The 26,579-nt window shown below is 41.6% G+C and overlaps 1 protein-coding gene across 12 annotated transcripts in view; it reads left to right on the forward strand.

Annotated features, from left to right (window-relative positions):
* Nucleotides 1–26,579, forward strand: part of KTN1 (kinectin 1) — a 102,861-nt gene that overhangs the window by 50,364 nt on the left and 25,918 nt on the right. For 10 of the 12 annotated variants that reach the window (XM_061355950.1, XM_061355943.1, XM_061355959.1 and 7 more), the window contains 18 exons: nt 634–771; nt 2,967–3,134; nt 5,979–6,109; nt 8,259–8,375; nt 10,965–11,105; nt 13,621–13,727; nt 15,293–15,425; nt 16,457–16,544; nt 16,843–17,009; nt 17,645–17,713; nt 19,443–19,480; nt 20,089–20,179; nt 20,477–20,545; nt 21,807–21,844; nt 21,962–22,052; nt 24,235–24,303; nt 25,528–25,562; nt 25,693–25,783. In XM_061355950.1, coding sequence (XP_061211934.1) covers nt 634–771; nt 2,967–3,134; nt 5,979–6,109; nt 8,259–8,375; nt 10,965–11,105; nt 13,621–13,727; nt 15,293–15,425; nt 16,457–16,544; nt 16,843–17,009; nt 17,645–17,713; nt 19,443–19,480; nt 20,089–20,179; nt 20,477–20,545; nt 21,807–21,844; nt 21,962–22,052; nt 24,235–24,303; nt 25,528–25,562; nt 25,693–25,783 — 1,781 coding nt within the window. The remainder of the gene's footprint in view (nt 1–633; nt 772–2,966; nt 3,135–5,978; nt 6,110–8,258; nt 8,376–10,964; nt 11,106–13,620; nt 13,728–15,292; nt 15,426–16,456; nt 16,545–16,842; nt 17,010–17,644; nt 17,714–19,442; nt 19,481–20,088; nt 20,180–20,476; nt 20,546–21,806; nt 21,845–21,961; nt 22,053–24,234; nt 24,304–25,527; nt 25,563–25,692; nt 25,784–26,579) is intronic. The other 2 variants (XM_061355968.1, XM_061356025.1) reach the window with 1 other exon arrangement.

Below are 26,579 nucleotides of genomic sequence, written 5' to 3' on the forward strand. Positions count from 1 at the left end.
CTGCAAGTGCTGTTCTGAGGGCAGCCACAACTAACTCTTATCCTTGATTACAGGAGCTAACACCATAACCCTGAACTGTGTGTGTCTGCTCTGACAAGATTATTATCTAGCACAGGCTGTTCAAAAAGATAAAGAGTTGTTTCTAGTGAGAAATTTTTCTAAAAAGAACAGTTTCCTTATGTGAAACACTTATTTTCTGCTTCTCACAGTCCCAGTAGCTGTTGGGGGTGTGTGTTTAAAGTGCCCAAGTGGATTCACTGGGGGGAGGAAAGTACTTCTTTCAAATAAGAAATTAAAACGGGTAACATGCTGTCTGCTCTGTCACAGTAAAACCTGGATTGGATTTGTAAAACTTCCTTGTGTTGTTGTATGTTCTGCTTGCGGATAAGATTCATGTCTGCCAAAACACCAGGCTCTCTGGCTCTTTACTCTGCTGAAGTTTTCTATTGCTTTGGGGTTTCATCTGCTATGGGAAGTGTATATGTATACATATGTATGGATAAATTCATATTCTGATTTAAAAATGGGTGTTTTTTTTCCGGGAGTGGACTTTGTGGCTATTCCAGACTTACTGATTTAAAAGTAATAATGAGAATATACAGAAGAGTGTATTGTCTTAATTGTCTGTTACAGATGATCAAGATACTAAGACTGATTCTGTTGTATCTCCTGCCAAAAAACAAGACCCAGTGCTGCTCCATCAAGAGATAAAGCAAGAAAATGTATCTGGAAGGAAGAAAGTCTCTGCAAAGAAGCAGAAAGTTGATAATGGTGAGATTCAAACATTTGTGCTTGAATTGTGGAGTAATGTGTTGATTTACAGCATAAGCTGAGCAGGCTCTAAGTTGCTCTAATTAAGACATGTCTGGAACTGCTGCAGTTTCTGCCTCAAACAATATTGCAGTTTGTTTGGGTTTTTTTTTATAACCAGTTGCTTTGACCACGTTCTTCTGTCATTGTCCTTTTGTTAGCTGATTCTCCAGCATAAACTGGTCGTCTTTGCCGTCCAGGCCTTTACTGTTTGTCATCCCTCGTTTTCTGCCAAGATGTTGTTTCTTGTCTCTTCTTGGTTCAGTGTGCTTTTGTGTTTGGTTGTTTTTTTTTTCTTTTTTACAATTAGTGCTGTTGTCCCTGTAGTTTTTGGGAAGACCGTGACCATTAAGTTCTGTGAGGCCACCTTGTTAGCTTCTCAAAACTCTGCTGGGACAGCTATGAAGAACTTGGCAGCTGGTGGACTGCTTCTTGAATACACTGTTGACCAGTTTCCTTTATGCTTTGGGCGGGTTATCAGTCCAAATCGGTAGTGGGCCCTAGTCAGATGAGGGTAAGGTTCCTGGTAGTGCAGGGTTCCTGTATGTTGTAGCAACTGGAAAGCTTTCAAGTTATTCCTGGAAAAAACTTACTGATGGGGAACCTATGATGTGATTGTCCTTTATGGATGCTCTGGTTGTCCTTTATGGATGCTCTTACGCTTTTCGTGATGCATCCATTGCTCTTTGTGGGGCATTTCATGCACCACGAACTTGTCTGTATATGGCAAGTAAGTGTCAGTACCAGCATTAAAGCTAAGCTGTCAGTGCTACATGGGAATATCTCATGCGTTATTTGAATGCTAGCTGTTTTCTTTTAAAGCTGCCTCTCCAAAATGACAGAGCAAAAAATAGCTGTGGTAAGAATTCAGGTTAGCCATGATAGTACTATGGGAATCTCAGATGTTACTGACACTGTAAAATGTCTCATTGATATTATAAATAGATTTTGAAAGGAGGGGGAGTTAATAAGGAGAGGAAGGGAAAAGGTGAGGATGGTAAATGGGTAAGGTGGTGGATATTTCTTCTAGAGATCTCACTTCTGAGCTTGCATTGCACCTGCAGGTGTTTGCTGGGTGCTTAAGTGGAATGCTCTAACAGGTGACACAAAAAGGCCATCTGGCCTATTCTGCTCCCTAACAGCAGTCAGAACATGAAAGTATTTTATAACTGGTACTCTGGCAGCCAGGAATGCATATTTGTCTTGCAGTGATGCCTGAAACCTTGCATCCCACCAAGTTCATTCTCTCTCTGGTCTGCTCTGTGGCATCTGTTATTCATCAGCTTTTGAGTCTGGGCTGGATGGGTCTGAGTTTTCCTGCTGTAATATGTCTCTGTGTATAGTATCTTGAGTACTTCAGGCAGTGTGACCAGCAGCTCAGGAGCTGGGCAAACAGCAAATCCAACTCTCCTGGCCATATCTGTTGTCCCTGATTTTCCTCTCCCCTCCCCTGCTTTTGTTTCAGTAGTGCAGGCTCTAAAGTTCTTTGGAAAGAGGCTGATCCTCACTGCATTTATACAGTGCTATGTGAATGGAGAGCAGAGGTCGGTCGGTACCTCTCTGAATATTAATGATGTCTAAAGTCTGCTCTGACAGATGATACTTTCATTAAGTATAGTTGAGTTTGCATGTAAAAAGCTTGATTACTGTCCCCACTGCATATTTTGCTGGAATGGTTTAATTCACAGGTGATGTAATCTGAGTGAAAATGCTGGCAGTAAGGTACTAGCCTTTAACAGAATAGGCACAAAATACTTGACTTTACTAACACTTCAGGGATGTGGAATGATTTCATACACAGCCACAAGTAAACCAATCTTGATACTCTGTGCAACTTTCTCGTTAGAGTGAAATGGAAGTCAAACTGTAAAGGGTCTTTTCTGCTACTTGTTAAAAAGCTAAAAGGCAGCCTTGGAAATAGGAATTTAATTGAAGCTATTAAATTGCTTTGCATTAGAGACCTTTATTTAATGAACTTACTTGAAGAGCTAAATGAGTTAAGCTGTGAAGGATAATAGAAATAAAAAGCGTAACTATTGAGGTTAATAATCCAGTGCTTTAATCCAACTCTGTCTAATGTGTTGTGCATCTTTTCTAAAAATGCTGATGTTAATTGTTACAAACCTTTAACCCCTCCTGTGGACTTTTGATTATAGTTCTGGTGGATGAACCTCTTATTCAAGCAACTGTTTATATTCCGTTGATGGATAATTCTGATGCTGGCCCTTTGGAAAAGCGAGAAGGGGTTGAAGTAGCAAAACAAAATGTGAATGAGGGGATCCAGAAGAGCAGTGGCAAGAAACTGAAGAATGAAACAGATAAAGGTATGAAACTGATAATTCAGTTTTTCTGGTATAGCCTGCTTGTGAACCTGAAGAGGGAAAACATGCTGTGTTTGTGCGAAAGGGGAACCTCTTACCTACTGGGAAAAAGTGATTTGAAGAAACCATTTGTGGCTGCAGGACACCATTTGTTCTTGTCTGTGCTCATTTCTTCCCTGTCTTTGGCACCCTTGAAAGGGCTTTGTGCCATCTGAATCCTTTTAATGCTGATGGTAGGCTTTTGTGTCCGTACAGTAAGCAAATGGGTGATCGAAGACCACACAGATGCATGTGAGCTAGTTTTACAGTAGATGGTTCAGGCATTGCTGAGGGATGGACTCTAAACCAAGAGCTTTCAGTACATGCTCTTGGAGCCTGCCTGAGGCTTGGAGTGCAGACTGTATGCTCTGGGGCTGTTCATGCAGCTAGTTGGGGCTGACTAGGCAGTGTGTATGTCTGGGTGCAGCACAGTTACCTGGAGCAAATTGCCAGTTGAAATAGTCTGACAGTTTTGAGGAAGACTTTGACATTTCCTTTCAATGCAGTTTGAAATTGGTTGGGACAGGAGAGCTTCCTTCATATTCTGCCGCGAAGGCCTGGAGTGGTTCATGAGCGTTGTGTCCCAGCCTGAAACTTTAAACAGGCTACTGACCTGCTCAAAGAGTACCAGACTTACTGAGCTGTGAGGCGAGACCCTGAAATTTCTGAGCAGCCAGAGAGGAGAAGCCAAGTGACTGAGCAGTGATTCCCAGGGGCTCAGGTTTGTGCGGAAGGCTTGCTCTCCAGGACTGTCTGCCTTGTCGCTCACTACACTCTTGGCAACATCTCTTTTTAGACTTGTCTTCTAAAATGCTCACTTGAAAGCTTCCCAGCAGCTCACTTTGGTATCTAGATTAGATTCCCACTTGCCTGGGGCTTCTCTTGTGCTTCTAGCTCAATGGCTGCATATTACTGCCCTGAAGCATCAAAGCCTCTCATGTGCACCCATCCCTTCTTATTTCCTTTGCAAACTGTAACCTTCTCTATGCTCCTAATTCTTCTGTGTCAGCTGGGACTTGCCCTCCCAATATAGAAATCTCTCACTATTCTAACTGTAAGCTTCTTGGATGCAAGAGCAAGGCCTTTCTGCTTGAGCCCGATGCTCCCTGAAGGCTGGTCCAGGACAAGCTACTATAGACTCCTGGCTAACCGGAGTGCTGTGTCAGGATTTTGGTGTGACACCAGCATATGGTACCAGGATTCCTGGTAACAGGAAAAAATGATGTCAGTGCAGCAATAATGTGAACTGTGGCCAAGACTTAAGTTGGATATAGGACTAGGAGAGTGTGAGCTAGAATTTTTCAGTGTTTACCCCTCTTCTTGCCCCCTCCCTCCTTCCCCCTTCTGTTATTCAGTGATTTGTTTTTATGCTTGATAAATTCTTTTAAGGGCTTAGAATCACTACCATTTTTTTGTTCTTCACTTATTTTTAAAACTCTGGAGAGGTTTGAGTTTGATGTTTAGCCTCATTTCAATGGCATGTCTCCCATCCTCTCACCTGTTGCTGAGCACTGGTGATACTTGAAAGAGATACTGGGTGTACTTCTGTTTACTGAACTTAGGGGGCCACCTAATGACCTATGTACATGGAGCCTGTTTTTTTATATGAGCAATGTTGGTTTTGTTCCTGTTAGAGCATAGTTAGTTGAATTGTGTTTCTTTCTATGTGTGTTGTGGTTTCAGCCCAGTTAGTAACTCAGAACCATGCAGCTGTTCTGACACTCTTCCTTTCCCTGCCTCCAGGTGGGATGTGGAGGAGAATCAAAAGAATGTAAACCCTATGGGTTAAGAACAGTTTAATAACTGAAGTACAGTATAAACTTACTAATAATAAGGAAATAACAAGAGAAGAGTATATGAAACTGAAAAGGAAAAAGGCAATAAATGCAAATGATGCACAATACAATTGCTCACCACCTGCTGACTGATACCCAGCCCAACCCAAGCAGCAATCTGGCCTTCCTGGTGACTCCCCCAGTTTTTATACTGGGCATGATGTGCTGTAGTATGGAATACCCCTTTGGCTAGTTTGGGTCAGGTTCCCTCTGGGCTTCTTATTCTCCTCCTCACTGGCAGAGCATGAGAGACTGAAAAGTCCTTGATCAAAGTAACCATTCCTTAACACACCAGTGTGTTGTGGTTATCAGCATTGTTCTTGGACTAAAGCTGAAGCACAGCACTGCACCCGCTACTAGGAAGCAGAAAAATACTGTTACAGCTGAACCCAGAACAATGTGTGTTTTCAAGCATTTAGCCATTAAGAGAGGTATTACTGGTTTATCTTCCTTCTGCTGAACTCCTTCTGCAGCAGTTCATTTCTAAACTTACATTGAGGGAGTGTATTTCTGGTTCCCATTTATTGTAATCAGAAATGTGCCAGTTTTTAAATTCATTAACTTGTCATGTTCGTACTGATTGTGGAGCCAGGCTGTCCTTTAAATTGAGAGCTCAGTTTGAGTAACTGTCATAATACACTAGAAAGGACTCTTCAAGTTTTCACATTTATGCTATTTTTTCTTCAAAATCTGTATTATGCTTTGTCTTCTTGCTAGCAACACTATAAATGTTACCAACTGTACAAACAAAGTGGTGGGATTTTTTTTCCCAAAACTATCGGCTGGCAGATTGTTCTTGGATTTAAATTGGAGAGATGTTAGTTTTGCTGAATGTTCATGACCTCTTGCTGCTTGGCATTTCAGACTGAAAATAAATCTAATACATAATGGTACCCCATCACATGCTGTTTCGAGGCAAAATAAATGATACTGTATGGAGTCCAAAGTAAATATGTCCTCCTTTGTGTTGCAGAGAATGTTGAAGTAAAATTTAAAGACTTCGTAATGTCCATGAAGAATATGATCTTCAATGAAGATGAGGCCCGTTGCATAGTGGAGATGTTAAAGGAAAAATCCAGTGCAATTCATGATGTCTTGCAAAAGGTGAATGATGGGGGTAGGGGGGGAAGAGGGATGGGGATGGAGATGGGGATGGGTAGAAAACTATTAAATAAGCAGAAATTGGAAGAGATACTGTCAAATTAGCTATATCAATGTTCTGTTGTGATTTCTGCATTCTGTCTTATAAAGACTTTTTCCAGCTGGTCTGTGCATGCTTTGCATGCAGAAGGCAGTTGTCAGATGTCTCTGTGCTGCCATCTGCCATCCCATGGGGTGGCTAGACAGGCTGCTAGCTTTTTGACCGCTCATGAAGAGCAGACATAGCCATGGAGAATTAAGGTATATATAGGTATAGAACTGCTGGTGTGTGTGTGTTGGCATGGGGAAAGGCCATCTGGTGACTTTCAGGAGTGATATTTCACAGATGTGTAAATAGAGCAAACTATATATATATATATATATAGAGAGAGAGAGAGAGAGAGAGATTAAGAAGAACCTGCTGTGTCTCTACAATTGATCAGCTAATTCTGTGTGTTGCAAGTCTCTTTATCTTAAAAGCCTATATGTCCTAGTCTGCTGACTGCTTTGGATATTTGTTTCTCATAGGATTGTAGGGCAGCTCACATTTGGAAGGGACCTCAGGAGATTTGTAGTCCAACCTCCTACTCAAAGCAGGGCCAGCTCTGACGTCAGCAAATGCTGCCCAGGGCGTTATCCAGCCTGGCTTGAAACCTTCGGGGACTGAGACTGCACAACCGTCTGGGCAACCTTTGTCAGTGCTAGGCAGTTCTTTCTTAGCTTTTCTATTAAGACAGAAGAGAATGATGACCTTGAATATCTTGCAAATATCTGCTCCTCCCATGAGTTGTTATGGTTGTCACTTTGAGTTTGTAACATCCTGTTTGTCACTTGAAGTCTTGCAATTCTGTGTTTTTCTGAAGATAGAATAGCAGAACAGAAATGCAGAATTGGGTATGTGTCAGTTCAGTTGATGCAATATACTAGCATATTATGCAGTTTGGGTTGGATGGGACTTGAGGATATCATGCAGTCTTCTGCCTACTCAGAGCAGTTTGAGTGTTAAATTCATAGCAGGTTACTCAGAGATTTGTTCAGTTGGGTGTTGAAAATCTCCAAGGACAGAGACTTTATATTCTTAGTAGGCCTTTGTTACGGTACTTGACTAGAAACCCAGTAGTGGTACGCTTGCGATGGGTATTGACTGTTCTATTTGTAACAGCAGCTAGCTTTTTTCTTTTTTTTTTTTTCCGTTAAAGGATGGTTTGGTGTTAAAGCTAAACTGTTGGGATCAAAATGGGTTCCTGGGTTTGTATACAACCAAGAAATGCAGGTTTCTGTAGATACAAATGTATTTTCCTGTCTGTAACTCATGTATGACATGGACAGTGTGTTTTGTACTGCATGCGTACACAAGACCATTAAATGAGAACTTCCAAGCACTGCATTATAGGACTGACAAGTCTGTTTCTTCAGTTATCAGACTACATTGAGTGAAGTCTGGGCACAAACATAAAGGAGTCTCACCGCTTACTGGAGTTACTTAATTTTTAGGACCTGTATACAAGTAATAGGACTGTGGGTATCATTCCTGTAGTTGTTCCCTATAGTATCTCAAACTTCGTGTGTCAGTGTCCCAGCAGAAACATAATTATGTCAGATGGAGGGTCTCCTGTGAAGTGGAATGAGAGGCCAGATCAGTGTTCCCTTTTTCTCTTTGTAGTGAGGTATTTCAGGAGGTTAGGTTTGTTGGATTATACCTGCATTGAGCACAGTTCAGACCAGGTGATCTTGGAGGTCCCTTCCAGTCTCAATTATTGAATGATTCAGCATCTCTGTGTCTTTTTCCTGTATTTCTCTTGATGGCTGTTCTTTGTTTTCCCCAGTGCTGCCACAGCAGCTCTCTTCCAACATGGGAAGCACCTTAAGAGTCCATTTGTTCTCTTAATTGGTTTCAGTGTGTTTGAAAATGCATTTCCTTGTCTAACAAGATTGACGCTGCAGGATGCATTAGCAGCAGAATTGGGTACTGTTGGCGCTGTGTATGCCACACAGATGGATGATTTGGGGCAGGAGGGAGTGTTTCTTCCTCTCAGGTTTGCTCTGCTGCCTGCTAGTGTGTTGTGCAAGTACTTCTGGCATGTATAATCATTTCTATGTACTCTTGGTGCAGGCTAGCAAGGCTGAGTCAGCTGCAGCTCTACATCAGCTGCAAGACAAAGAGAAAATGCTCACTGCGATGAAGGAGGAGGCAGCAGTTGCAAAGGAGCAGTGCAAGCAGCTCACCCAGGTAAATACAGAGATGCATGCATACAGAGGGCTGTGGGAGAGGAGCAGGGGTTTGTAGGACTAGCAGCCAGCCAATGCTGGTTTACTGACTTTGTTATAAACTGAAAGGTGGATTTTTTTTTTTGTATTGGAGAAGTTTACCAAGACACTATGTTTGATTTTATGATGCTATTAACACATTTGTGCAGAGTTATTTTTCAGAGAGTTAATTTACTTAGACTTTTAAGCTAAGACTATTTTTCTTTTCGAAAGGGTACTTTTAAAATGCTTCCTTTATGAGTGTAAGGCAATTTTGTGGATGCAAATATTAAACACCTCTTTTGCATTGCCGTCTTAATCCAGTACATATTCTGTCATTCCCATGCTTATGTGCTTCTAGGCACAACAATCGTCAGTTTTCTTCAAGAAGGAAGCTACAGAAGGTGTAGACTGCCTGTGTAGCTCCTCGAGTTGCTGCTCTGATTGCTTTTGACTTATAGGGATGCTGATGTTACTGTCAAGGCCAGTTTATGAAACTCAATGAGGGTTTCAGAGGAAAGCAGTTATGGTAGAACAAATAATTGGGTGCAAATATGGAGTGAATTGGAGACTTTTGGTGGGAGGATTCTTAAGTTTTGGCTTGTTTTCAAGCACACAAACATTGTGTTCAAGAAGGTCTTATTGTAGGACAAGAAGCTGGGCACAGAAAGTTGGGTGGCTAAAGATGGGAGGAGAGTGGCCAGAGGACATGGCAGTTGGGAGCCTTGGCAGATGAGAAGGGAAGAAGGGTGTAGGTATTGTGTGAGCTCCTGGCAGGGCACGGGTAGGTGTACATTTGCAGGATGGGATCAAGAGGTTTGCGATAGTTAATATGTAACTATAGGGAGAAAAGACTTCTGATATGTTTGAGAAGGGGGAGACAGAAACTCTGACTCAGGATTGTAGAATGAAAGAGGGGGGATCTGTACTGAAGCGGAGAGAATGTATGAAGGAGCCCGAGTGTGTGGCAGCCTGATGTGGTTGGCCGGGGGAAAACATCTGCAAAGCGGTGTTTGTGAAGGCAAGGTGGGAGCTGCAGAGATGGTCATTGGGGGGGTTCTGCCTGCTGGACTTGGAGAGGGAAGGGAGAAGCTGGGAGAAACTGGGTAGAAGCAAAGTTGCTGTGGTTCTAAAAGATCAGGATAAGAGAAAAAGCTCAGCTTAACTGACTAAAAGCTCTTACCTTCTAATTGATGTTTCTCATCTTCTAATTGATATTTCTCTGAAAATGTTTCTAGAAGCTAGAGGGAGTTTAAGGGTGATAAAGATGTTAACTGGAGAGGATAAAAAGCAAGTGGAGCCTGACCTCAGAAGTCCTGGCAAAACCCATACTAGGTGAAGGTTAATCTTGCCAGGATCTCTGGCACTGTCTTGACAGGGTAGCTGGGTTAGTGAGAACTGCAGGTGGATGGTGGAATTGGTGAACAAGTAGAAGGAATGTCCTGGTGTCCTTCGTTTTGTTGCATTTGCAAACATGCAAAAATAACAGAAAACTTTGTGTCAAGCTCTTTACACTGCATTTGCAGAAGTGACTTAAGGTTTTGATGCAGCTCAGGTTCCTAAATGCCTTTGTGAACATGGGTTTGGGAACTTGTGTCACTTAATTTGGGGGATGGATGTGGCGGGTGGTGAGGGAGTGTGGGGTGACACGTGGATGGGTGGATGGCAGAGAGCCTCCTGAAGTAAGTTGGATCTAAAAGGGAGAGAATAGCTTTTATTTAAATGAAAATATGGAAAAAGCTGTAATTAATCTGAAAAGATGGAGGGTATTCAGGCTAATGATTTAGAGAACTTATATGACCTGTCAAGGCTCCTTGGCACTGTAGGGAGCTGCAGGCTGTGCTGCATAGCTGGAGGACACCTGAAGCTTAGGTGGTAAAAGTATCTCATTCTGCAGTTGGAGCTGGCTGAAAGCTGCACTTAATGCTATTGCTTTCTACAGCAAATGCATTTATATTGCAGAGGAGCAGGTCTGTGAATTCCTAGATGTCTGGTTTGAATTACCGGCTAATAAATGATTAATTTAAATAGCAATGTGTGTTTCAATTTGAAAGCTACAATATGGCATCATGCTGGTGGGATTCAGGGCTTCTCTGGTTGTTGCTGGGTACTGATAGCCCATCTCCCGTGGCAGAACTGTTGGCTTTGCAACCAGCTGCAAAGCAGTTATTTGCTCTGAAATGCTCTGTTGTTTTGCCACAGTTCTTTACCCACGTTCTTCCACTTTGCTAAGCTTGGGTTGAAAATCTAAGCTCTGCCCTCTATGATATCAGTGGTTTTAGTTGTTAGGACTCTCTAATCTGGCCAGACTCAATAGAAATAAGACTTTAGCTCTTCTGAGACAATGGAAGATCAGCGTTTAAATTGGCAAGCCTCTCTAATAAATGTGAAATTATCCTCATAAAGGTGCTGGAAGCTTTGTCAGATCTAATGCTGTAACTTCTCCAAGTGAAGATTGCTGACTTTTGTTTGGTGCTCACTTGTTATGTTTTTACTTACCTTCAACCTGTTACTGTTAGACTCTAGAAAGGAGCAGTACATGACTTCTTTGCCTTTTTCCTTCCCACCCAAGGAGCTGGTTGCAGAAAAGGAGAGGAATGGCTTGCTTACAGCCAAAATGAGAGAGCGGATCAATGCACTAGAAAAGGAGCATGGCACTTTTCAGAGTAAAATACACGTTAGCTACCAAGAATCTCAGCAGATGAAGATGAAGGTAAATGCTTTACCAAACTATTAAACTTGATGTTCATTCATAAGCAGATCAGTGCTGAGGAGTCATTGCTTTAGCCAGGGCTCAGCTTTTGTTTGCTCACACAGATGGCAACTTACCTGGCACCTTGAATGCAATGTGCTAGTGGTATGACACATCTACCCGAGAATGGGAAACTGGCACTTTTCTTACTTAAAAGAAAGTCAAGGTGTTCTCATGGGTAACTTCTGTAGTCTGTAAAAGACGGGTGCTAGCCATGCCGTTGGTCTCCGATTTAGTAACATTTCCTTTGTGGTATTCTGCTGAAATGTTACTCAAATAAAGTGTAAAATCTAATTGAAATACTCAAGAGCGCCACTAGTGGTGGTGATCATTTACTGGCTGATAAATTTAATTTTAAAAATCATTGTAACGAGTGACAACATAACGTAATATGCTAGAAATGTTATTGCCTGGGGGAGTGCTTTGCTGAAAATACTTGAAGGGCAGACACCTGTATTTAAGACCCCTGTTACTCTCTCCTGAAGCTGCATTGTAATGGAATGACCTGTTTCATCAGCTTAAAAACTTCTAGCTAAAAAGTTTGTGAAGAAAATACGGCCCCTCGCATGAACTTGACTCGTGCTTAGATTCACATTCTGGTATGTTCTATTCTTATGTGAATGTCACAAGCATCAAGCCCAGCATGTGAACTTTCCAGTTTTAATACTGTATCTTCTGTCTTGGCACTTTAAGAGAGTAGCACCTCTGCAGTTTTGGAGCAGAACTGTATTCTAGAATAATAGAGCCAACTAGGCTAGAAAAGACCTTCAAGATCATGTCCAGCGATTACCCCAGGAGAGACAACCGTTACCTGGAGCACTGACGGCTTATTTTGAACTTATATAGTCACGTGTATTACAGCAGGGCCTTACTGCTGGTTGAGCAGAATGAAGGAGATGTGGGCATGGCTGTATGGCTTTTGCAGATGCTGCTGTCACGGGCAAAGCTGGAGGAAGTATGCATAGAATAACCAGTGATATGGAGAGGAACCAGTGCTCTGGTTCTGCTCCCCCTACTGATGTGTTGTAGCATTTCAGAGAAGCTGAAACTTAAATTGTCAAAGCTTCCAGTCAGATGGGGTTTGTGCCCCTGCTTCTGTTGGGATCATGTATATCTGTTGGCATTAAGAAAAATGTGTGTGTGAACCCCCCAACAGACATCAAAGGACTGGCTTGCTATGTGTGTTGGTGCTGAGCTGGAGGTGGCTGCCCTACAAGGGACTGCTGTCTCCTGCTGCAGTTGGTACACAAGCTTTTATTTTTATATACAAAATCCTTATTGGTGAGTCAGTCATTTAATGAAACTGGGTCTTGCAGATATGGCAGACACCATTTCCAAACTGGCACTGCTAGAGGAAGAAAGTATTATAGCGGTTTGTGCTTGAGGATTTTCAAAGGAGGCTGTTGGTTTGTAACCCAGCTTTGCTGGTGTCTGCACATGCAAAGTCCTTTTTTTTTTTTCCGTTTTTTTTTGAATTGTGTCTTTGTTGTTTGCCCTACTGCATATAAGGAAAGGCTGAGAGAACCGGACTTGTTGAGCCTAGAGGAAAGAAGGCTCAGGGAGACCTGATCACCGTGTTCCAGTATTTAAAGGAAGATGGGCTTTTTTGGCAGGAGTCCCATGGAGAAGATGAGGGTGATGGGTACAGGTTATTCCTGGGGAGATTCTGACTAGACACAAGAGGAAACTTTTTCACAATGAGGACAATCAGCCATTGGAATAATCTCCCGAGGGAAGTGGTGGACTCCCAGACATCGGACATGTTTAAGATTCAGTTGGACAGGGTGCAGGGACATGTGGTCTAGGTCATACTTTGCCTGAAAAGGCTGGACCAGATGATCCTTGAGGTCCCTTCCAATGTGGTATTCTATCATTCTGAAGCAGCCTTAGGTTATTAGGGCTTCTTTCTGCCTCAGTTTGGAACCATGTTGAAAATGCAATCAATGCATATTATTGCCTAAAAAAGGATCAGTTTCATAATCTTTACTTCAGGGTATTAGATGAGGACTAGACTTTTCAGTTTGCATTCTATAATCTGTGTGCATGTTATAATAAAAGCTGTTTTATACTTTTTCTGCTTTGAGGGCTCTGTAAACTTCTAATGTTAACGTACAGTACATTTGTTTTTTTTTCCCTTTGGAAAAGTAATATATTGATTGCCAGTCATGGAGCAATTAGTATCTGAATTAACACTTCTGTAGCCTTTTAAACAAAAAAGTTGCCTTGTTAAATAGCTTGATATACTGATATAAAAGGAAATGGGTGCTTTTATTTGAGCAAGAGGGTCTGGGTTGCACAGTGGTTTGTTTTTTTTTTCCAGTTGCACATAGGAAGGTTGTAAAACTTCCCATGTCTCAAAAAAACTCCACTTAGTTTTATTTGCTTAAACTATTGTGATATCTCACCTACTGTTATAAATGGATGTTTTTGTTGGTCCTTACTTTAATCTTTTCTGTAATTGATCTTTCCCTATCAGTTCCAGCAACTCCGTGAGCAGATGGAGGCAGAAATAAGCCACCTGAAGCAGGAAAATGGTATCCTGAGAGATGCTGTCAGTACTTCCACCAATCAAATGGAGAGCAAGTATGTTAGCAGCTACTCAGAGCTCTGTATTTTTTTAAACCTTCCCTGAAGAGTTGTTCTGGTTTCTGCTCCTTTTGTTTCCATCTCCTTGACTATCTCTGAATTTGTGGTTTAACTAAAAACACAGATATTTTGGGCTAGGGAAGTAGCTAATTGTATTTGCATTGAACCAAGGCTTTCAGAGCAGATAACTGTCTTACCAGTTTGAAGCCTGAGCTTTTAGAAAGTGGGTGTTGAGACTTCAACAGAAAGTGCAAAGTACTCAGCTACAGTTGGTGTTTCTGGCAGGGGATGTATCCTTTCCCCTGGGGCTTTAGGAGAGATGATCCTGAGCACCCAGAGATACTGGTTTCTTGAGAGAACAGTAGGTCTGAACTTGTAAATCAGTCTTGCTATAAGAAAAAAAAACCACTGTCTTTCAGTTAATGATACTGCTGAGGAGGCAGTAACTGGCTTTATCTGTTGGTGTTGCAAATGTTTGGAGAAACAAAAAGGCTTCTCAAGGTTTTGCCTTTGTGGGTTATGACTTGGGCTGTCCCTGAGCTAGCAGAGACAATTGTATGTATTGTGATAAAGGCTGAGCACCCTGGTAAGGTGTTGTAGTGAGATGTGTGGATTGCTGCCACTGGGCTTCTGCCTATAAAAAGGAAAAGCTACACTTCATATGCTCATAGGTACTTGATTTTTTTTACTGTCAGAATTGCTGTCAGGACTGGGAAAGGTCTCTGGATCTTCCTTTTCTGGTTATTCTGTTCTTGCAAAGATGCTGCTTCTGTGTGGACTTCTCTGTTAACAGCTTCTGCCCTGTCAAGCACTGCTCAGCAGATGTGCATTCTGCTCCCTGTGCGTGTCCTGCCAGAGCAGGTCAATATAAGGAGAGCTTGGAGAATGTCATGGGTACCCAGACTTTAGGAGTCCTGTTCATAGAAAGGAAATATCATTCTCTCATATGACAGTTTTCTTGAAAAATCTTTAGTTTAGGCAAACATAAGATAAAAATAAAATGCTTTTTATTTGCTTAGACACAAAGGCAAGCCTCTTAAAATTCTTCCATTGAGTTCTATAAATGCATCTTCTCTCCTTAACTGAGAGGGTGCATGAGATACCTTTATAAGTTAATAGATAAGTCAAGGCCAGGAGGCAACATGGTGTCTGAAGAGATGCATACAGTTAGTCCAGGGGGAATAGTCTTGAGTAAGTTTGAGATCAGTAGTAGTTTACAGGAATAGGAAAGGAACGTGGATTTCAGTGCAAGACCTTTCTCTACGCTGAGTTTATGTAAGCTTGTCCAAATTATGAACATCAGCTTACAAATGTTTTAAAGGAGCTGATGCTTGTGGCTTACTGCTGACCTTTTATTTCTGACTCAGTGGGTTGTAGCTGCTGTATTGAAGGCCAAAGGTACTTGGTCTTCATCCCTTTTCTAGGGTGAAGCAGTGATGAGGATGGCGAAGCAACCAACAACCCTCTGGCTGCAGATACAGGGCTTGGTGTTGATATTTGAGTAGCTGTTGCTATAGCCTGTGCTTCTTGTAAAAAAAGCTGTTAAAAACATTTATTTTTAGGCAGTCGGCTGAACTGAACAAACTGCGCCAGGATTATGCTAGGCTGGTGAATGAACTGGGAGAGAAGAGCAGTAAATTGCAGCAGGAAGAGCTCCAGAAGAAGAACGCAGAGCAGGCAGTTGCTCAGCTGAAGGTGACTTGGGTTTTTTCTGCCTACTGAGTTGCTCTCAAGGCTTTATCTGAACCAGATTTTGAATCATGTGGGATGTGGGGCGTGTGAGAATTGCTTTAGCTGTTTCCCTGAACGTTAAATCTCTGTTCTCTTTATACGTGCAAATACTTATTTTTAGATAGGCTGAGTCAGCCTATGGGTTCACTTCATGTTTAATAATGTTTTATTTAATACTTTTTTATTCAGAAATCTGGGTTTTGAGTGATTACAAAGCTCACTGTAAAGTTAAACTTAGCCTTCCCGATCAATATCAAGTATCTTTATAAAAGCTTCCCTGGTGATTTTGAACTTTTTCTATGAGTGCAAAATTCCAGCAAGATTTGAGTCGGAGTTGTTAATCCACAAGGCATTGTCCTTGTATGATTTTTATGAGAGACTACAAGCTTTTACTTAAATATATATATAATTTTTTAAAGACTTTAAGCTCTAAAATGTAAATGGCCTGGCTTCTGGATATACCTCTTTATTTTTCCTTAGAAGAGAAGATATTCTGTCTTTGCTTGTTTTCTCCAGAGGAGAAATTTGTTGTTCTTAGATGTGAATGCTAAACCAGAGTTCAGTACTTATTTTGTATTTGCAATTAAGCTTTAGCTACCAGAAGTTCTTCCTGCCTTTAGCCTTTCCAGGTAGAGAGTTGTTATCCAGAGTTGAGACATTTTAGATGCAGACTTACGTGATGCTTGGCTAGTCTACCTTCTAGTGTTAATTCTGAACATGCAGGGCAAAGATGCTACACTTTCATATTACAGAAACCATTCTGTTAAGAGCCTATAATGAAATCCTGTTCACAATTTGCCTTTAAAATTAATAGGCTAAACTACTCTAGGAGGAGGATTACAGGGTACTCTGTCTTTCTGGTGCGCCCTAATGGAAACAAGAAAACTTTACTTCATTGCCATCTGTTTTGGGAATAGCACCAAAGAGATGCATTCTGAATGTTTCAAAAAATAAAGGTTAGACTTCTTTTCATCAACTCTCCCTTTAATGTGAAGGTCCAGCAGCAGGAAGCAGAGAGAAGATGGGAAGAAATCCAGGCTTATCTCAGGAAAAGAACAGCAGAACATGAAGCAGCACAACAAGGCACGTATCGCAAAATTCCCCAATCATGCTTGCTGCAGTGATTTGGCTGTTGGCATTTGTAAAAAAAAGTATTACTGAATAAATGGCTTAAATTAAAGCTCAGGTAAAGTCAGTACTGCTTCAGCACCCTGGGGAAATACTGTGTTGTGATACCAGTTAGCTTGAATGCTGATGAGAGAGCTGAACCTTGGCTTGCTGGAACAAGGCTTCTAATCAGCTTCCCTGTGTACAGTGAAAATTATTTCCCCTACAGCTAAATATTTACTTCTGAATTAAAATCCTGACATTTCTGCTACAGATGTGCAGAATAAACTTGTGGCCAAAGACAATGAAATCCAGAGCTTGCACAGTAAACTTACTGATACAATGGTGTCAAAACAGCAGCTGGAGCAGAGGATGTTGCAGTTAATGGAGGCTGAGCAAAAGAGAGCTTCTGCGGAGGACTCCATGCAAATGCAGGTGCAGGTAGTATTACTCAAGTATCCTAAGGGTTTGTTTTTTAACTCTCACTTTGTGCCTATGGAAACATAGTATTATCCTTGCTATACTGCTTTAGTAAAGCTTCCCACTGAATAAAAATTGAGACAACTGTCTGCCAGTCTGTGATCTGGCAACTTATGAGTTGAGACCTTGTGTGTGGTGCTGTGACCATCTGGGGCCATCTCAGACCTGAGAAGCCCTTTAGGCAGGTCAGGAAAATGCGCTGACCCAGGCAGTTTCCAAAGCTGTGAAGTGATGTTACAGTCTGGGGAACAACCTGGAAGAGCATCCATATACCTTTGTATGAGCTCTTCTGGAGTGATTTCTCTTCTTCTGGCATCAAACGGTGAGAGACAGTGTAGACATAGCTCTTGAGGGCTTCAGGGAAACTAAATGGCATCCAGTGGGGCAAGGAATATTTTTTCTGTTGATGCAGAATAGGTTGTTGTACTTCCACTCAAATAGGATGTCCTTAGTGGGGAGGAAAAACAGCATCTTTGAAAAGTGTCTGAAAATGCTAAACTGTTCTTACTAACATTATCATGGCTAAGAGCTAATCCTAGCAAAAGTTGACTAGCTCCAGATCTCAGCCTGCTTTTCTTTCTGTGCTCTCTTACAAGGAGCTGATAGAGCAGAATGATGCTTTGAATGCTCAGCTTCAGAAGTTTCATTCACAAATGGCAGCCCAGGTACAACATGTTCTTTTGTAGTCATGAATTGTGAACTTTCGTTAAAAGCCAGATTTTGTTTTGTAGCTGGATATGAGATATGTAATGCTGAAAGCAAAGACTTGTTAGTATTCTTTTTTTCTAATGTTTCTCAAACTTGTTTAAAACTTAAGCTTCTGCTGTCCTTTTTTGGGGAAAAATCCTCTTATTCTGTAGTGGCTTTCATTTATGACCAAAGGGTAGATTGCCTTTTTGAATGTTTGTTTTCTGTAGCTTTGCGTGTGTACTATTCTGTCTTGTGGTTCTTTTGGTCTTTTTGCTGTCCTCCTGTGAAACGCCTGATAGTGTTTTTCCCTTGTGCATTAGGTTGAGAAAGTGTCTCATGATAGCTCCCATATAAAGCTGTTTGTTCATTACAGCAGTGATTTTTGTGCAGAAAAAACCTAAACACCCATAAAACCAAACCAAAACCACCAAAGCCACACCAAATCTGCACAATGCTTTTTTCAGTTCTTTTAGTATCTAAAATTTTAGTTTGACTAGTTGGTTTGAGGAATTACTTCTGCTGTAAACGCTATGAAAAACCTCAAAGTCACTGAAGTTGCTTCCATGTAGGGCTAGGTCACAGATCCTCTCGGAAGACACAAGTGGAGACTGTTGCATGCAGTTGGCTGCTCTGTTCTTTTAATAATGGACATGGTTTACATAGTTTAAATTCAGTGTCAGACTGAAAATGTGTCATCTGGCTTTAGCTGGTGTGCCTTAACCCGTTGGGTGGGGAGAGCAGTGAAGGAAGATGCACTCTGGGTTTACAGCATCTTCATGGCTTCCTCTCTTCCCAGTACAAGGGTTTTGCAAAGTAATCACGAGGGAGATTTTGATTTTTAGCTCTGGCTTACACAATGAGGCTGTTGGAAGGGGGTGTATACTTTCCCTGTGTAGCACCACAGGCTATGAAAATGCAAGGGTGTTCTTCCACCATGTACAGTAGGCGTGAAAATAGCACTTTGAGGAAGCGAGGTTGCACTGGATATGGCTTTGGACATCAAGGTTGATGAAACTAAGGAGACCAGTCTAGGACTGGAACTGTTTATTCCCTTTATTTATTTTGATTTTGCTTTTCTCCATGGTATGATCTGTCTAAAGCAGTGCAGGGATTGCTGTTGTGGTCCCATGGGTGTAAGCTCTGCGACATCCAGGATTTTGGGAGGATAAGGCTGAGTAGGGACAACTATGTATCTGTAGCACAAACGAATATAGAAGTTCCGCTACTACCAAACCGTGTGTGAAATGGTCTACAGAGGTCCCTTGGTAGCCATTGTGGTGGGTCTCTCCTTGTGCCCTGTTGTGGGTGACTGCAGTGATCACATATGAATAGGCTTTTTCCAGGAGGAAAAAAAATGCCATTTGCTGCTTTGTGCTGCTGTTTGTTCTTAACACAAGTCCTGATGCACTGTGCAGGGTTTTCTTTTTTAAATTCGTGTGGTTTGTCAGCAGAATGGCATGTAAAGCACTTAATCCATGGGAGGAAAGTGCTGGTTTTGTTTTGGTTTCCCTTTAGTGTTGCCTTAGGCTAAAGGGGAAGGGACATTAGTATGTGCTGGTATTTGTACAGTCTTAGCCAGGAAGCATCCTGTGCCAATTTGAAATAACTACACAAATCTTAGAACTGCTGTTCCTGGTTCACTGTTGATGATAGTTCTTTGACTTGCTTTACCTTCAGCTTTTTTTTTTTTTGTTCCTTCTGCAGACCTCAGCTTCAGTCCTGGCAGAAGAACTACACAAAGTGTGAGCATTCATTTCCTTTGGTATTTGGGAGGAGTGACTGGCTTTTAATGCATGCCATCTTTCCTCCATGCATGTGCAGTGCATATGGGAGGGACTGGTGAATGAAATATTCCTATGGTCTATGCTTTTTAACTTCTCACCATGAGATTGACTTGGGAGCTAGGAAACAACTTCCTGTGAATTTCTCTTCAGTGTCTGGCCTCAGGTTTGGTATCTGTTGTCTGTGGCTCTATATGCTACAGAGAAAGCAGTGTGTGCTTTCTTGTTTACCCCTGCCTATATACAGGGAATCAGTCCAGCATGCAGGAATGGGCGTGACCATGAGAACTGTTAATATTTGGGCTATCTGGTGGTCCCAGGAGTCTTCTCCCCTTGGGATGGGTAGTTCTTGTCTTTCAGAGCTAGAGAATGTCTCATAAATTTTGGCAAGCAAACAGCTTTTAAAATGGATGGAAAAGCTTTTGGATCCAGAGTGTACTGTCAGCAGGATTTAGAGTAGAAGCTGGACTTAAAGGCCAGCATGTATTTTGTGTTTGCCTGCTTGTTCATGCACCACTTTCATCTAAGACCTTTTAGTACTGATATGTCATCACTTCTTGTTTGTGCAGGATTGCGGAAAAGGAGAAACAGATAAAGCAGATGGAGGACTCGTTAAGCAATGAACATGCCAACTTAACCAGCAAGGAAGAAGAGCTCAAGGTATAATGAAAGCCTGTGTAAATACCAGCTAATACAGGGAGTGGTGTATTGGTTGCGTATACAAAATTAAGCCCCCAAAGCTTTTGGGTCTAGAAACAGCTCTTTCAGTTAACCTGGTCTTCTAAGCAATGCTTGATGATGGGAAGCTGTTGATAAGAAAGCTCGAGGTTTTTCCTTGCTGTTACCAATGGAGTCCTTCAGAAAGTAATCCGAAATACTTTGCGATGGAGAGTGAACTTACCTTAAATACTGTCTCTATGCAAAATGCAAGTATATTTCTTTTTTTCCTTCCTTCAGGTCTTACAGAACATGAATCTCTCTCTGAAATCAGAAGTACAGAAGTTACAGGCTCTGACAAATGAACAGGTAAAACAATTGTTTTATTAAATATTTAGTTTTACTTATCACTATCTATTCTGTCATGAAATGCACATCCATTGGCTTTAAGCAATCTGTGCTTAAGCACATGAAAGGTGTAAGGCTACTGAATTGGGCTAATAGGCCATTCTCTGGAGTTCTTATAGCTGGTGTGAAGCCTGCTTCTTACCCTTCTCTCGCCAGTGAAATCTTTCTTATTTGGATATCCAATTTACTGAAGCGGTTTACTTGTTTGGTTTACATTTGTGGGCATATGAAGTGCAGGACACTTCACAGGAGTGAACACAGCTGTGCTTGAATATGCAGTCTTGGCATTTGTGTACAGTGGTCATAAGCATCCCATCTGGAATATTGTGTCCAGTTCTGGGCCCCTCAGTTTAAGAAGGACAGGGACCTGCTGGAGAGAGTCCAGCGCAGGGCAACTAAGATGATTAAGGGAGTGGAGCATCTCCCTTATGAGGAAAGACTGAGGGAGCTGGGTCTCTATAGTTTGGAGAAGAGGAGATTGAGGGGTGACCTTATTAGTGTATATAAATATATAAAGGGGGAGTGTCACGAGGATGGAGCCAGGCTCTTCTCAGTGGCAAACAATGAAAGGACAAGAAGAAATGGGTACAAATTGGAACACAAGAGGTTCCACTTAAACCTGAGAAGAAACTTCTTCACAGTGAGGGTGACGGAACACTGGAACAGGCTGCCCAGGGAGGTTGTGGAATCTCCTTCTTTGGAGACATTCAAGACCCGCCTGGACACGTTCCTGTGTAACCTTATCTAGGTGTTCCTGCTCCGGCAGGGGGATTGGACTAGATGATCTTTTGAGGTCCCTTCCGATCTCTAACATACTGTGATACTGTGATCCCTCTAAAAAAAACTCCAAAGCATACAACACCCCATCTTCCCCCACCTCACCACAGAGATCTTTTTGGAACCAAATGCAATGCTGTCCCTGTTACTGCTATGTAACTTATGGTTCATTATGGAGGTGGAAATGAAATATTTAATTGGAGATAATCCTGGTTGTCAAATGAATGTTCTTGGGATCTTTTTCCCTTTGCACAGTGGCTTTCTTGCCTCTGGTATGTATTGGTGTTTCAAAAGTGCATGAAGACAAGTTTGCCCCTCATTCTTGCTGGTGAGTCATGTGCTTAGAGGCCAAATGACTTATTCCAGCTTTTTAATATTGTGGAATGAAAGGTTGATTGAATCATGTGATGTATCTTAAATCTGTGTTAATCCTCTTTATATCTAGGCTGCTGCTGCACATGAGCTGGAAAGGATGCAGAAAAGGTAAATAGCTCTTGGATTTGATAAACAACGTTTGCTGGTCTTTAATGTTCTCTTGAATCAATGCTTTCTGGAAGACTTGGATTACAAAATGTATTTAACTCTTCTTCCATGTCTCAGCATTCACATCAAAGATGACAAAATAAGAACTCTTGAAGATCAACTTCGAGAAGAGCTTGCTCAGATTTCAAACACAAAAGAAGAATTCAAGGTATGATATAGAATAGCTGTTTTTGTGATTATTTACAGCAAATTTTCCAGACTTTGGAGGTTGTTGAGAATTTCATACAATTGAATGTTGATTTGTGAAACAGAACTTGCAGGTGTTAAATTACAGTATTCTGTTTGCAAGGCAAGAGCAATGTGGGATGTCACAGTCATAACAGTGCAGCAGAGTAAGAGATAGGGTAACACAAGTTAAGTGTGGTGTCTGCAGTTGTGAAGAGTGAGGTCTTTGAAATCTGGAAGGGGAGGTTGTTGAGTGAAAGGTATTGCTGTTTGCCGTTTTCCTGCATTCTACTTTCTAATATTATTGTCAAGGCCTTGGTGTAAGCCTTTGTCTTTGTTGCTTGGATTCTCGCGTTAGGTTTCTTTTTTCTTTTTAAGTGGTTTCTCAGGAGGCTGTGGCTAAATTGCTGAAGCTTTTAGATCTGACATCTGGGGTCTGCACAGCAAAGCTGGTACTTGCTTCTAGGAAGTTTGTACAGAGAGCAGCTTAACTCCTCCTTGCCCTCTGCCACCTTTGGGTTTTCTTCTTCCGAACTTTAGCTGTTAGAAATAGATCTGCTTCCTGAGGAAAGTGATGACTCCATCTTTTTAACTCCTTTAATGCCTGTGTTGGGTACTGCTGCTCTTCTGATTTTTTTTTTTTCTGGTGAAAGGTCAGTCACTCTAAATCTCATGATGTCAAGTTGGTAGGTTTGCTAGTGGGGAGCAGAAAGGGTGGGTAGTAGCAGAGGCAGCATGCTTTTGTAGGAGAAGCTGTGCCTCATGAGTGTCCTGGAGCTCTTTGAAGGTCTTAGTGAGCAGCTAGTAAACTTGATTTATGTATTAAAGAGGTTTTGATAAGACTCTGTAGTTTCTCTAAACTGTCAGAGAACAAGAGGGAAGGCTTTTTGCTCGGTGAATAGAATAGGAATCAGCTACAACTTCATTTGATTTTTTTTTTGTAGTATAACTTTTGTAATAAAGCTATCAGCTGGATCTTCAGTGAAGCTGGTTAATGGGTACATAAGTGGTCTCGAAAGGGGAGTTGGAAGAGGTGGCAGTCTTGAGTAAGTTGTCAGATCTGAAGCTACTGTGACTCACGGGGCTTTCAGCTTGGTGGAGCATTTTAAAATGGCAGGTGAAGTGGTGAAAATGAACACAAGGAGGAATAATCTGAACTTCCTTTAGTGTGATGGTTTCGGTAGTAACTTCTACCCAGGAAAAAGGCCTTAGAGGTGTTGTGGATGCTTATTGTGCTGAAATCAGCTCAGTGCTGAGTAGCAACAGAAATCATCTGGAGGCCATTCTAGCAGTTCTTGGGAATAGGGAACTGAATGTGGATCACAGTTGTCATGACACTGGAAATCCTAGTGTTCTCTCAGCATGAATATTTTGTGCTCTTCTAAGTCTCTTCTGTCTTTGATCCCAAACGTAAGTTACACCAGCTCTATACTAAATGCTTCTACCTAAGGAAGTGCTGCTTTTTTCTATGCACATGAAAGAGGGAAAAGCCATGTTCAAACAGGGCAGTTCTTTTGATCCTTACTGCTACTGTCCCTTCCTGCTTCTATTGTCCTTGTAAGGCTTTGGGTCTTGCATCATATGTCCTGCTTTTTACTTTTGTAAAGCACCAAGCAGGTCTTAAAAAAGACTGTAAAACAAAAAGCAATAATAGGGCTGCTGTGTCTGTTATACTGAGCAGGAATGCTGGAGGGGGAGGCATGTGTGTCTTCCTGATTCACCTCTTTCCACTCAGACCAAAGTGCGGGAGCTGTGCAAACCCCTTTGCTGCTGGACTGCTGACTTCTTGCTGAGCATCCTCAGCTTTAAGGCAGTTGAAGAGAAATAGGGTGATCCTCGACCATTTGCTTCCCCAGTTGCCGAATCTTGGCATGATGCTGATACTGCTTTAGGAGAAAAATGTGGTTTCTTTTGCCTCTCACACTTGGTACTGTGTGGTTTTTCTGCCAGGGAATATAGATGGTAGCAGCTGAATTTCTCATGGGAACATAAGGACAGAAGTATTACTACAGATGGGCAAGAAAGAAGGGGAAAGGGGTCTTGTAGCTTCCAAAGAATTCACTGTAATGACTTCTGTGCTACGTAATTATCTCATTACCAGTATGAAAATGCTGTAATTAGGGGTTGCAGTTCTGAACTGATAAAATGTTTATATTTATTTCCAGGTTCTCAAGGATCAAAACACAACTCTGCAAGCTGAAGTTCAGAAGCTGCAGACTCTCCTGTCTGAGCAGGTATAGCCAGTATTCAGTGAGCTTGTATCAAATACCTTCTGTTCTTTTTAACTTCTTCAGTGGTTTCTTTTTCCCTTAAGCTGGCCCTAGGCTGAGCTGGTTGTTGTCAAAGCCTGTAACTTTTTTAGGTATTTTCCCTTGCTTGGGAAGTAAGGCAGTTGTAACTGTCTTCAAGCACTAGACAGGAGTGTCCAAGCAAAATGTGGATCTTTTTTTTTTTTTTTTTCTCCTTCCCTGAAGAATGCTGTCTGAACAGAAGCAGGATCTTATTTCTTCAATTTCTCCCAGTTTTATTGGCAAATTTCATAGGATTTTAATTTTTATTCCAGAGCAACCAGCTTTTGGGGAGAGGGCTCTTATTTGAGGTGGAGAGACCAAAGTAAGATCTTTACCCTATTTGTTTTCTTCTATCCTGGAATAAATTCTCAAACCAGTAGTAACCGAAGAACAGACCCATGGAATGAGAACTATTTACATTGATGTCTCTTGGGTGTCCTCTTCTGTATTTTTGACCATAGCACACCTGCAGCCAGTCTGACTGGTATTCACACAGGATGCTGCAGGTTCAAAGCAGTTGTGTTACTTAGCCCCATCTCCTTTGCGAGTGTTGCCTGGGAGAGCTCTTGTGAACACCTCTGACTTTGTACCATTATGGAATGTGAACTTCTTGAAGCACTGGAAAAAAGACTTGTGGGGCAGGAAGCTTCTTTTCTGCACTGGTGTTTGCTAGCTAGCAGATCCCTGTCTTGTGTGTTTCTTGTATGGTCTTTCACAGTGTGTTGTTTTTGAGAAGTCACACATGTTCTGCTGTGTGAACCTCAGATGGAGCATGTGGTTTCCATAAATACTCAAAAGAGGCAGGTTTTTCTGGTACTCAGCTGGCTGCTATGGATTAGATGCTGCACAGTGCTTGGCATGTTTGACACTCAACTATGATCAGTGGGATCCTGTGTCCCATGACATCTTGTCACCAGAACTCCTTGTAGTCCATCTGTAAAATCAACAAAACATTTGGGCTGGATCTGTACCTCCCCTGGAAGACCGACATCTTTCCAGCGTCAGTATTAGACACACATCACATGAGGACATCCCCCTCTGCTTTATCTTCCCTTCTGGATTAGTGTGGTAACTAAGCTGATTAAATTGATGCTCTCTGATTATTTGTGTTCTTAAAATCCTATAACATTATGGATCTAATTAATCATCACTATTGTGTTTTTATAGGCAAAAAAAGACTTGTTAGAGCAGATGGAAAGAAGGTGAGACTTTTTTCTTTTGAATCATAGACTAAAATAAAGATTCAGTTTTGTTGACAGTGAGGTTACTGTTGATAGCTAAACTGCCCTCAAAGCATAACTCTTTTTGCTAATGCTCACTTTGATTTCTCAGCATGAGAGAGAAGGATGATAAAATCAAGACAGTTGAAGAGCTGCTTGAGGCAGGACTCATACAAGTGGCTAATAAAGAGGAGGAGCTGAAGGTAAAAAAAAATCTCCTGTGTTTCAATGGGAAAGTAGAGATTAAGTGCGTTTGTGGAAAGTGTGTGTTTGGGTGCTCATAGTGCAGTCTGAGATCATTCCCTTTGAATAGGCAAGGCATCTTGTGGAGACAAGGTTAAAATATTTTTGGTAAGATAGACTAAGCATTGAGCATTGATGATGTACAATAAGTGCTTCTCTCTGCTTAGTCTAGGGCAGATTTTGCTAGGATGAGTACCTGATGTCATTTGGAATAAAGTGAATGTATTTTGAGAGCAGCGTGTTTGGCCTAATCTGCAGTATGAGGCTCTGGCCTCTTTGCTTAGTTGGTAATCTGAACGGTTAAATGGATTATCAGCTAATGACACTTCTGGAATGATACTAAAAGCATTTCCTTTTTCTGTTTAAGAAGAAGCTTTTTTCTGTTTTAAGTGATTTCTGTTTTAGAAGCAGCTAGATTTTTATTATTTTTTTTTTCTTGTACTGGAAAGCCAGTACAAAAAAAAAATCTCTTGTCTGTTTTTGGCTGGGTATTCCTGCCATGTCTGCCTGGGCACAGCCAAGGTAATGCTTGCTTTCTTAATGTCCCTAAATTCCAGGTGTATTGCTGACACCCCTGTACTGGGGTGGAGCAGCTCACTAGCAAACTGTCAGGTTACTATTACTATACAGCCAAAGATGTGAGTACATCACCTTGATGTTTCCCTGGACTCCAGCTTCCTGTAGATTGAAGTCCACTTGAAGTTGTCTTGTAATGAATAGTTAGTTCGTTGAATACTTTGGCTCCCACAGCTGTAG

The sequence above is a fragment of the Neopsephotus bourkii genome, unplaced genomic scaffold (assembly GCF_033783945.1).
Source record: "Neopsephotus bourkii isolate Nb327-2 ecotype Australia unplaced genomic scaffold, CSIRO-AGI_Nbou_v1 NB_95, whole genome shotgun sequence".
Classification (NCBI taxonomy): Eukaryota; Metazoa; Chordata; class Aves; order Psittaciformes; family Psittacidae; genus Neopsephotus; species Neopsephotus bourkii.